Source organism: Ipomoea nil, unplaced genomic scaffold (assembly GCF_001879475.1).
Source record: "Ipomoea nil cultivar Tokyo-kokei standard unplaced genomic scaffold, Asagao_1.1 scaffold1768, whole genome shotgun sequence".
NCBI classification, from domain to species: Eukaryota; Viridiplantae; Streptophyta; class Magnoliopsida; order Solanales; family Convolvulaceae; genus Ipomoea; species Ipomoea nil.
In genome coordinates this window covers 227344-239977 of record NW_017618196.1, presented here as the reverse complement: position 1 = coordinate 239977, position 12634 = coordinate 227344, and the positions used below count along the sequence as shown (strand labels likewise).

The window sequence follows — 12634 nt, the reverse complement described above, 5'->3', positions numbered from 1 at the left end:
ATATAGATGTCTTTATAACTACCTTAAAGGATAAAACACAAACAATATTCTCTTCCATTGACGTTAATAATAACATTAAAATATGAGTTTGACTGAGTGTTTGGATCAATAATTCTTCACATCACTATTTGACTTGAATTAAAGAAGGAAGAAATTGAAGGATGAACAAACCATCTAATCCTCCTATACACACACTCAAAAGTCAACCAACAAAATAAGTTTATAGACTTTCAAGCTTCTAGTTGCACTTATAATTTAATTAGTTTATGTTTGTTGTGTGATTTATAGACTTTCAAGCTTCTAGTTGCACTTATAATTTAATTGGTTTATGTTTGTTGTGTGACATATTTTCTTTACCACATGCTAGAAAGTTAGTGCGCATATATTTTCTAGATTGTGGTGCATTTTGTTCAAGTTATCTGTGCGATAACGGATAACCCACGTCATATGATCACTTTTGATGACAGATTATATTAAAAACAATATTGCCATGTTTTATGTAGTCTTCTTGTTAGGTGATTTGTGACATATATTGCTAGTTTGTATATACCAGCAATTCATAATCACAAACAAAAATTCAAGGCATGATACATAATTAGAAGGTTGAATAGTATAAAAATACATGCATATTGTATGTGTTCCATATAATACGTACATGTATAAATACTCTGCATATACATAATTAGCATATATATGTGCCAATCTACAAAAGCATATTAAAAGTCAGAATATAGGTATGGACAAGGTGTTTAATTTCATATGATGCTTATTACTTTCTCCTTGAGAAATTGGCATTTGCAGTGACTCAGCCTAGACGGCTAATACTGGCTTGAAACAAGAGCACTAATGATAGGTATCAAAACCCAAGAGAAAAGTCGTCCAAAAGATTGGTTTAATAAGTGTGCAAGAACGTACGTTCTCCATCACGTTAGGAAGTCAGCAACCTGTAGTCTCTTTTTGACCGGAAGTTCTTAATTAAGCCCAAGCTTCAGTACCATTGGATACTCTGCAGCAGCAATCACAATAAGTTTCTTGGATTCGTCAATTGTTCAAATGAAAGTGGCCTGGTTAATTAGTTATTCCCTCAAATTTTACTCCATAAAAGTAGAATTGTTAGCAATGAAAAAGGTGAGTTTAGGGAGATTATTTCATATTGTAATTGTAAAAGGAGTGGTCAGTTAAAGTAAAATGGCTACATATCACCAACCTAAAGACTAACTTCAAGATTTTGAACTCTTTCTTTAAAACCAAGATAACTGTAAAATCTTTGCTTTAATTTGGAGCCATGCAGGATGCATAAGATTTATTTATAGTCAACTCTAATAAGACAAGTTTTCAATAACTTGAGAGCACTAGCAGCTTCCCAGTTTAGAAACTTTCCAGCAAGGCATTCAATTAGCACACCAATCCACAAAAGCATATCAAAACAAAGAATGAATATGATCGCAGAAAAACAGAGAAGAAACAGGCATGTAAAGTCATTTCATCATCTCAGTCGATCATATAGGCACCAGATGAGTCAACCTGCATGCATACCACAACCACCAACATGATTTCTTTGAAAACCATCAAAATTAGTTAACGTGAGCATACTGGCAAGGGTTTTACCAATGACCAATGCGCATCTATTGATCTCCTTTTCAATGTTTGGTGAGGATAAACTGACCATTATATTGTCCATTTGGCAGAGCTCTTGAGCCCATGTTTCAATACCATATTTTGGATACTCTGCAATAGCATCTTACTTTCACAGGAACCCCCACAACTCTCAATCATGTGAGATTGCGGAAGTTTAACCTTCATGGAAACATTTGTCTGTCAAAGAATATCAAAACCATTTTTTGAAAAAGAAATCAGAAAACCAGTCATGTTTTATAATAGATCAAATACTATATTGCAGTAGTTAACTAAACTGTTATCTTGGCCGGCCAAGTCATCACTACATCTATATCTATAACTTTGCAGATATGATATTAAGGTATCACATAAAACTCCATACTTTTTCAAATTGATATCTTTGATTTCTTAAACAACACTTACATATATTACAACTCCCCCTACTTTATTTCCATAGTTAACTTGAGCATACTGGCAAAACATCAAACATTAGTTAACATCAACATTAGTAGCACATGAAATCCTCTTTGAAAATCCACATCTTTTATTTCTAAAATATCAGAAATTTGTATACCCTCTACCCAAATTTTATTTTACTTCTTGATTTTATTTTGTTCTACCTAAATGTCGGATGTTTGGTTTTATTGAACATAACACGTGTTGTGCATGAGCCCTTCCTGTATGTAACAGATTCACAATCATCTTAAGTCTTAACAAAAGAAAGAAATTTCAGTATATTTTTCTCCAAGTTGCTGGAAAACCTTTTCAATTTTGTTTCGACAAATTTCATAGATTCCTACCAATCTTTTCCTTTACTCCTCACTACTCTGTTTTACAAGGGGGAAAAGAAAAAGCAAGAAAGATATCATCATCATCACAAAATTAAACCTTTAACTGCATTGTAGTAAACCATTTATCACTACCATTTAAGTGGTTAGTTAACCCCTCAAATTTTTTGCATTATAAAAGTGGAGTTGTTAGCAATCAAAGAGGTGTGAGTTTTGGGAGATTATTTCATATTGTAATTGTAAAACGAGCGCTCAGTTAAAATAAAATGGTTACATATCACCTAAAGACTAACTTCAAGATTTTGAGTCTTTCTTTAAAACCAAGATCACTGTCAAATCTTTGCTCTGACACCATACAGGATGCATTAGTTGGAGGTTATTTATAGCCAATTCTAATAGGAGAAGTTATCAAAATTATACTTGATTAGCCTTGCAAATCAAATATCAATCAGACGAGACAAAACAAAATAACCAAGCAATTCCTCTTACCTCTGGAACTCCAATAATAGCTTGAGCACAACCAGCTTCCCAATTTAGAAATTTTTCTGCAACATATTCAATGACCACACCAATCTGCAAAAGCATATCAAAACAAAGAATGAATAAAAAGAAAATAAACAGAGATGTAAAGTCATCTCATCATCTCATATATAGGCACTAGATGAATAAACCTCCATGCCACAGCCACCAACATATACGATTCCTTTGAGAAACATCAACATTAGTTAACTCAAGCACACTGGCAAGGGTTTCACGGATGACACTACATCTTTAGAAGGAACCCACAACTGACAAATATCTGGGATTAAGGAAATTTATCCTTAATGCCCTGCAAACGAGAAACATTTGTCTGTCAAAGAATATAAAATGCCTTTTTTGAAAAAAGAAGACAGAAAACCTATATAAAACATTTTGGCACTTATGTATCATACCATTTTTCTAATAACAGTTAGCTCACTGTGATCTTGGCCAAATCATCTTCTACTTGTGGATATTGTGATTCCTCATATGGTCATATTCAGACCCGTCAATTTTGATCTATGGAGAAATATTGGAAATGAAATGATATCAGAAAAATAAATAATAACAGCTTTTGTAAAGAATGTAAAAGAAAATTAAAAAAAAAAATTATGAATAAAGCATGATATAGCTTCTAACCTCAAACTCTCTTCTTCGTATTCGATCCAGTCGTTCTAGAATCTGCTTGGCAGCAGCGACTACAGAAGGGCTGCACTGTTTCAACTCAATTGACCGCAACTTGAAAATATGTGCAAAACTCTGAGGGATCTCTTCCAGGCAATAACAGAATTTTAGACCTAAGTGCTGGAGACATGGGAAGGAATTTTTATTAGCCTTCAACTGCACCAGGTTTTTAGCTTCAAGATGCAAGAATCCTAACTGACAGAATCCTCCTTCTGATACTACCCATACTTTTCCATGGAAGGAATTTTCTAGCTTGAGCATCTTAAGCTGGGGCAACTTGCCAATTAGTGTTAAATGCCTCTCAGAGAGATTAAGCCCTCTCAACCTCAACTCCTTCAGTAGGAAAGGAAATATAGACCGATTTCGAAGGGTTACAGTGCAGTCAATAGCAACTAAAATCGTTAACTTCTCAAGCCCTACCAAATAGTCAAGATTATCCAAAATGATGGGATTACTGCAAGATCCGCAAATGCAGTTGAGCTCTAATTCATCTTTAAGGAAAATTTTCAGTGCTTTTAATTTCGGAAGCTTGTTATACATTTCCTTTTGGCAATAGGTTGGACTCACCCAAGATAATGTTTGAAAACTCTTCATATCAACGCTTGGAGGATCTACTGTATATGAATTGCCAAGTTCAAGATGCCTCAACTGTGGTGACTCCCAAATTTTGGATGGCAAGCGGACAGTAGCTTGTGATCCATTACCAGAAACAACAAGTGTCTGCAAATTAGAGTTAATTGACACTATATATTCCAGACCTTCAAACCATTGTGCTACAGATATGTATCTCAAAAAAATGAAATCCCCAAAATGCATTTGCATTCTTCGGAAGAATGGGGGTGGAACAGAAGCCAAAACTCTTAACAGCTTGAGAGGTACAGAAATTTCAGGATTTTCATGAAAGAAGAAAATGGAGCGAGAGTTAATTGTATCAAACAACACATAATAGTCAAAACTATGTGTGTATAAACTCAACCAACGGCATGAATTTGCAAATGCATTTAATGAAACTCCTGGAAATTGCATAGTATTTACTGCACATAAAATACCTCCTCTTTGAGCTTCTCCTACACAGAAAGTATGCATGCTACCATGCATCTTACAAGTCTTAATTTTGCCATTTGAGCTCCGGCTGCTAATTAAGACAAGACTTCTATCAACAAGCTCTTGTAAATACTCATAAGCTACAATTTCCAATTGCTTCACAAATCCCTCAGCAACCCACAATCTAATAAGTGTTTTAACTGAGATTTCACTGCGTTTTGGGAAGACTCCAAAATATAGAAAGCAAACATTCACATAATTTGACAATTCATTGTATATGCGAGCAAGTACAGTACGATCTAGAACTCCCAGCAACTCTACTTCCTTTTCAATCTTCTTCCATTCTTGTTGTATGTTGTTGCATTTTGACAAACGCTTTGCAACTTCAACAATTAATTGTGGTAATCCTTCACATTTCTCCAAAACCTCACTCCTAATTTTTTCAAATTTAGGTGCCATAGATTCTTTGGGAGAAAGGATATTGCAGAATAGATCCCAACTTTCCTTTGGATCCAAAAAAGCCATGTTATGCTTATAAAAACTTATATAATCAGATATATCCAGATCACAGTGCGTCGTGGTTATTAATATGCGATTTCTGCCACCACGAGGAAAACATCTTTCGATATGTTGCCAAGCTGAATTGTCCCATAAGTTATCCAAAACAATTAGATACCTCCCACTATCTAATCGTTGACGTATTTTCAATTGCAGTCGACTTAAGGATCGCCAACTTGCAACTGGCTCAGGCTCTACTCCGGAAATTGACGACAAAAGATCCCGTAGTGTTTGATCCACAGGCTGGTATTCTTGAGGTAAAGTAATCCAAGCTCGTACCTGGAAACGCGATGCAACTGAGGGATCATTGTAGATACTTCTGGCTAAACAAGTCTTTCCTATACCCATCATCCCAACAATTGCAATTACTCTTGGTCTGTCATATTGGTTGACATCGAAGAGGAAGTTGTTTATGGCTGTACGATCTCGGTGACGCCCGACCATTATTCTGCCCTCAAAGCACTGTGACTGTGAGGATCCACTCAACTTAACATTCTCAGGCCCGACCTCATCATCTTCTTCATTCAGCATCTCCAGCAACTCTGCTGCATTTTTTCCTGCTTCTCGCAAGATTTGATGGAGCTCCTCAGAAGCATTTTGTGGATGCCCTCCATCTTTGGCCACAAGATAGTTGCTGATTTGTATTTCAATGTGGTCTTCAGCTTTGAGCGCAAAGTCTCTAATTTTGATTTCCAAATCATTGATTTTAGCACCACCACCACCACCACGCTTGAATTTCTCAACAAAGGCCTGCAAAGAACAAAGCTTTTTATGGAGCATTTTTACTTGACCATAAAGAGACACGCTTGGGCTGCTTGGCTTGCGCTTCAGCAGACAACACATCAACCCACTTTCATGAGTTTCATCTGCATAAACCGATACCCTTGGCCTTGACCTTGAGTTGAACTGCAAAAACTCAAGCTCAAGTGTTGACATGAGAGAAGTTAAAGCAACAATGGCCATCTCTCTAGGTTAACTCACTCAAGCTCAGACAACTTCGTTATAATTTGGAAAAGGCTCAGAATCGGATGACAAAAGTTGCAAACACTAAGCGGCGTGATCTGGAATTTACTGAAGGAGACAAGGTTCTATTGAAGCTCCGGCCGCACCGCCAATCCACACTCCACAATCGAGTAAACCAAAAGCTGGCTCCCCGTTACTATGGCCCATTCACGGTTCTCCAAAAATTCAGTTCTGTTGCCTACAAATTAGCATTGCCTACTACTGCAAAGATCCACCCAGTATTTCATGTGTCACAACTCCGACGTGTTGCAGGCACTCATACACCAATTACTGACCTACCCCGAGACATGGCGGTTACGGAACCAGGTTATGAACCGCATACTATTCTGGAGACTCGTGAACAGCACGGAGTTTCCCAGATTCTAGTCCAATGGGAGGGCCGCTCTAAAGACGATGCTACATGGATGGACGTGTCCGATTTCCGGGGGCAGTTTCCACACTTCAACCTTGAGGACAAGGTTGTTTCCCTGGAGGATGGCAATGTTACACACCCAAAGAAATGGGTGGTTTACTCACGCAGAAGAGGAATTCAAGACAAGAATGGGAAGCAGGAAATTGGGACAGCAAATCAAGCTAATCAGATAGAAAATGGGAAAGCTTAAATCATGGGATTTAAAGGGAATAAATCAGTCTCACAATCCTCTCCTTTTCCCTTATTTGTTCATTGTTTGACACTATAAAATGTAATCTCTTAGTAAGAGGTAGGCATCAAATAATTTTCTCTTAATTCCCTTTGAGCTCTAGTAGCTAGGCAGGAACTAGTTCTTGCTGGAGGTGTCAATCTGTTGGCAGCCTTGTTTTGTTTCCGTTCCTTCCCTTCTTATTCAATAAAAAAAAGCCCTCCTCCTATCATTATCTACTGTCCCTGTTTCTTTACTCTAACACAATCAACAAGTGAAGTGATGTGGATACACAACCTTTTGTATGAGTATGGTTTCAAAGCTCCAATTCCTGCAAAGCTATGGTGTGATAACCAAGCTGCTCTTCATATTGCATCAAACCCGGTGTTCCATGAACGAACTAAGCACATAGAAATTGGCTGTCACTTTGTACGTGAGAAGATACAACAAGGGTTAATCTCCACAGGATTTGTGAAGACAGGAGAACAACTCGGGGACTTATTCACAAAGGCCCTTACTGGAACCCGAGTCAGTTAGTTGTCTAACAAATTGGGCATGATCAATATCTTTGCTCCAACTTGAGGGGGAGTGTTATAGAATATTCTGTGTGATTGAGTATCCCATATTTTAGGAAACTAAATATTGGCGTACCATATCAGTTTAGAATCTGCTTGTATTTAAGGAGTGGTTGACTAACCCTAGAGACACACAGAATGAGAGAGAGCTACACAGAGGTATGCTTCTCACTGCTTTAACACATACCACAACCACCAACATGATTTATTTGAAAAACATCAAAATTAGTTAACTTGAGCATACTGGCAAGGGTTTTACCAATGACAGTACATCACGTACAAATGACCAACGCGCATCTATTGATCTCCTTTTCAAAGTTTGGTGAGGATAAACTGACCATTATATTGTTGTCCATTTGGCAGAGCTCTTGAGCGCATGTTTCAATGCCATCTATTAGCATATTTTGGATACTCTGCAATAGCATCTTACTTCCACAAGGAACCCCCACAACTCTCAATTATGTGAGATTGAGGAAGTTTACCCTTCATGCCTTGCAAATGATCGACAAACCGTCAAAGAATATCAAATGCATTTTTTGAAAAAGAAATCAGAAAACCAGTCATGTTTTATAATAGATCAAATACTATATTTGCAGTAGTTAACTAAACTGTGATCTTGGCCAAGTCATACTACATCTACATCTATAACTTTGCAGATATGATATTAAGGTATCACATAAAACTCCACATTCATCGTAAGTCTTAAAAGAAAGAAATTTCAGTATATTTTTCTCCAAGTTGCTGGAAAACCTTTTCAATTTTGCTTCGATAAATTTCATAGATTCCTACCAATATTTTCCTTTACTCCTCACTACTCTGTTTTACAAGGAAAAATTAAAAAAAAAAAAAAAAAAAAAAAAAAAAAAAAAAGCAAGACAAATATCATCATCATCACAAAATTAAACCTTTAACTGCATTGTAGTAAACCATTTATCACTACCATTTAAGTGGTTAGTTAACCCCTCAAATTTTTTGCATTATAAAAGTGGAGTTGTTAGCAATCAAAGAGGTGTGAGTTTTGGGAGATTATTTCATATTGTAATTGTAAAACGAGCGCTCAGTTAAAATAAAATGGTTACATATCACCTAAAGACTGACTTCAAGATTTTGAGCCCTTTCTTTAAAACCAAGATCACTATCAAATCTTTGCTTTGAAGCAATACAGGATACATTAGTTGGAGGCTATTTATAGCTAATTCTAATAGGAGAAGTTTTCAAAATTATACTTAATTGGCCTTGCCCTTGCAAATCAAATATCAATCAGATGAGACAAAACAAAATAACCAAGCAATTCCTCTTACCTTTGGAACTCCAATAGCTTGAGCACAACCAGCTTCCAAATTTAGAAATTTTTCTGCAACATATTCAATGACCACACAAATCTGCAAAAGCATATCAAAACAAAGAATGAATATATTTGCAAAACAGAAAATAAACAGAGATGTAAAGTCATCTCATCATCTCATATAGGCAATAGATGAATAAACCTCCATGCCACAGCCACTAACATATACGATTCCTTTGAGAAACATCAACATTAGTTAACTCAAGCACACTGGCAAGGGTTTCACGGAACTGACAAATATCTGGGATTAAGGAAATTTATCCTTAATGCCCTGCAAATGAGAAACATTTGTTTGTCAAAGAATATAAAATGCCTTTTTTGAAAAAGAAGACAGAAAACTAGTCATGTTATAATATAACAAATAGTATGTAGGAATTAATTGGCAGATATGTATCATATCATTTTTCTAATAACAGTTAGCTCACTGTGATCTCGGCCAAGTCATCTTCTACTTGGGGATATTGTGAATCCTCATATTCAGACCCGTCAATTTTGAGCTATGGAAAAATATTGGAAATGAAATGATATCAGAAAAAGAAAATAGTAACAGCTTTGGTAAAGAATGTAAAAGAAAATTTAAAAAAAAAAAATTATGAATAAAGCATGATATAGCTTCTAACCTTAAACTTTCTTCTTCGTATGGGATGCAGTCCTTCTAGAATCTGCTTGGCAGCAGCGACTACAGAAGGGCTGCACTGTTTCAACTCAATTGACCACAGCAAGAAAATATTTGCAAAACTCTGAGGGATCTCTTCCAGGCAATAACAGAATTTTAGACCTAAGCGCTGGAGATGTGGGAAGGAATATTTATTAGCCTTCAACTGCTCCAGGTTTTTAGCTTCAAGAAGCAACAATCCTAACTGACAGAATCCTCCTTCTGATACTTCCCATACTTTTCCATGGAAGGAATTTTCTAGCTTGAGCACCTTAAGCAGGGGCAACATGCCAATTAGTGTTAAATGCCTCTCAGAGAGATTAAGCCCACTCAACCTCAACTTCTCCAGTAGGAAAGGAAACATAGACCGATGATTTTGAAGGGTTACAGTGCAGTTAATAGAAACTGAAATTGTTAACTTCTCAAGCCTTTCCAAATAGTCAAGATTATCCAAAATGATGGGATTACTGCAAGATCCGCAAGTGCAGTTGAGCTCTAAGTCATCTTTAAGGAAAATTTTCAATGCTTTTAATTTTGTAAACTTGTTATACATTTCCTTTCGGCAATAGGTTGGACTCACCCAAGATAATGTTTGAAAACTCTTCTTATCAACGCTTGGAGGATCTACTGTATAGGAATTGCCAAGTTGAAGATGCCTCAACTGTGGTGACTCCCAAATTTTGGATGACAAACGGACAGTAGATGCTCCAGCTTGTGATTCATTGCCGGAAACAACAAGAGTCTGCAAATTAGAGTTAATTGACACTATATAATCCAGACCTTCAAACCATTGTGCTACAGATATGTATCTCAAAAAAATGAAATCCCCAAAATGCATTTGCATTCTTCGGAAGAATGGAGGTGGAACAAAAGCCAAAACTCTTAACAGCTTGAGAGGTACAGAAATTTCAGGATTTTCATGAAAGAAGAAAATGGAGCGAGAGTTAATTGTATCAAACAACACATAATAGTCAAAACTATGTGTGTATAAACTCAACCAACGGCATGAATTTGCAAATGCATTTAATGAAACTCCTGGAAATTGCATAATATTTACTGCACATAAAATACCTCCTCTTTGAGCTTCTCCTACACAGAAAGTATGCATGCTACCATGCATCTTACAAGTCCTAATTTTGCCATGTGAGCTCCGGCTGCTAATTAAGACAAGACTTCTATCAACAAGCTCTTGTAAATACTCATAAGCTACATTTTCCAACGCTTTATGCTCCAACGGCTCCACAAATCCCTCAGCAACCCACAATCTAATAAGCGTTTTAACTGAGATTTCACTGCGTTTTGGGAAGACTCCAAAATATAGAAAGCAAACATTCATATATTTTGGCAATTGATTGAATATGAGAGCAAGTACACTACGATCTAGAACTCCCAGCAACTCTAATTCCTTTTCAATCTTCTTCCATTCTTGTTGTATGTTGTTGCATTTTGACAAACGCTTTGCAACTTCAACAATTAATTGTGGTAATCCTTCACATTTCTCCAAAACCTCACTCCTAATTTTTTCAAATTTAGGTGCCATAGATTCTTTGGGAGAAAGGATATTGCAGAATAGATCCCAACTTTCCTTTGGATCCAGAAAAGCCATGTTATGCTTATAACAATATATATCAGCATAGCTTTTCTGATCGAAGTGCGTTGTGGTTATTAATATGCGACTTCTGAGACTAAAAGGAAAACAATCTTTGATATGTCCCCAACCTGAATTGTCCCATAAGTTATCCAGAACAATTAGACAACTCCGACGTGCTAATCGTTGATATATTTCCAATTGCAGTGGACTTAAGGAACGACTAATATAAACTTCATCTGGCTGAGGCTCTACTCCGGAAATTGACGACAAAAGATCACGTAGTGTTTGATCCACATGCTGGTATTCTTGAGGTAAAGTAATCCAAGTTCGTACCTGGAAATGCGATGCAACAGAGGGATGATTGTAGATACTTCTGGCTAAACAAGTCTTTCCTATACCCATCATCCCAACAATTGCAATTACTCTTTCTCCATATTCGTCGAAGAGGGAGTTGATTATCGCTGTACGATCACGGTGACGCCCGACCATTATTCTGCCCTCAAAGCACTGTGACTGTGAGGATCCAGTCAACTTAACATTCTCAGGCCCGACCTCATCATCTTCTTCATTCAGCATCTCCAGCAACTCTGCTGCATTTTTTGCCGCTTCTCGCAAGGTTTGATGGAGCTCCTGAGAAGCATTTTGTGGATGCCCTCCATCTTTGGCCACAAGATAGTTGCTGATTTGTATTTCAATGTGGTCTTCAGCTTTGAGCGCAAAGTCTCTAATTTTGATTTCCAAATCATTGATTTTAGCACCACCACCACCGCGCTTGAATTTCTCAAGAAAGGCCTGCAAAGAACAAAGCTTTTTATGGAGCATTTTTACTTGACCATAAAGAGACACGCTTGGGCTGCTTGGCTTGCGCTTCAGCAGACAACACATCAACCCACTTTCATGAGTTTCATCTTCATCAACTGATACCCCTGGCCTTGACCTTGAGTTGAACTTCAAAAACTCAAGCTCAAGTGTTGACATGAGAGAAGTTAAAGCAACAATGGCCATCTCTCTAGGTTAACTCACTCAAGCTCAACTATTTTTCTGTGTTTGAGAAGAAAAGAGAAGAGAAAATGCCAGATACAGAGGGGCATTATTCATTGTAGTAAATTTCTCTTTTTATGTTAAGTGTATATTTTTCCTTTAAAAAATAAAGATAAAATATGAATTTCATTTATTTTTTTCCTAACAAATTATTGTTTATACAACATCTTTTTATAAATATTATAATATATTTTTTAGCTAATGTTACTAACATTAATACAAACTTGCCAAATAGTTCGCCCCTCTATCATACCAGTTGCAACTCATGCGAATATCAACTAGCCAACTACATGCACCACACACCATTTAGTGTTCCCCCGGTGCATGCTCACAAATTCCTTCATCCCAAGTTGTTCACCCCCAATCGTCGACTTGCCATATAGGTTGCGACTCATTCTAAGCCCTCACCCCACCCAACACCCGTGCTGTCCATTGCTATAGCATCACTCACATCCTCATCTAGTGTCTGGAAACATCCCACAAATCCAAACAATGTTCGAACTTGTCACTAGTAACTACTAACTGCTAGAACATCAACTTCACTATAATTTGAGTTATCAGCATGTGCCACGTT

The 12634-nt window shown here is 36.9% G+C and overlaps 1 protein-coding gene across 4 annotated transcripts in view; it reads right to left on the bottom strand.

Annotated features, from left to right (window-relative positions):
- Positions 1-1727: 1727 nt before the first annotated feature.
- LOC109192086 (putative late blight resistance protein homolog R1A-4) overlaps positions 1728-12634 on the bottom strand; it is a 93011-nt gene continuing 82104 nt past the window's right edge. Inside the window, exons 3-8 of one of the 4 annotated variants that reach the window (XM_019342697.1) lie at positions 11014-11917; positions 3564-5156; positions 3338-3443; positions 3077-3234; positions 2895-2978; positions 1728-1815 (exon numbers count right to left, since the gene is read on the bottom strand). In XM_019342697.1, coding sequence (XP_019198242.1) covers positions 3387-3443; positions 3564-5156; positions 11014-11917 — 2554 coding nt within the window. In that variant the 3' untranslated portion in view covers positions 1728-1815; positions 2895-2978; positions 3077-3234; positions 3338-3386. The other 3 variants (XM_019342694.1, XM_019342696.1, XM_019342695.1) reach the window with 3 other exon arrangements.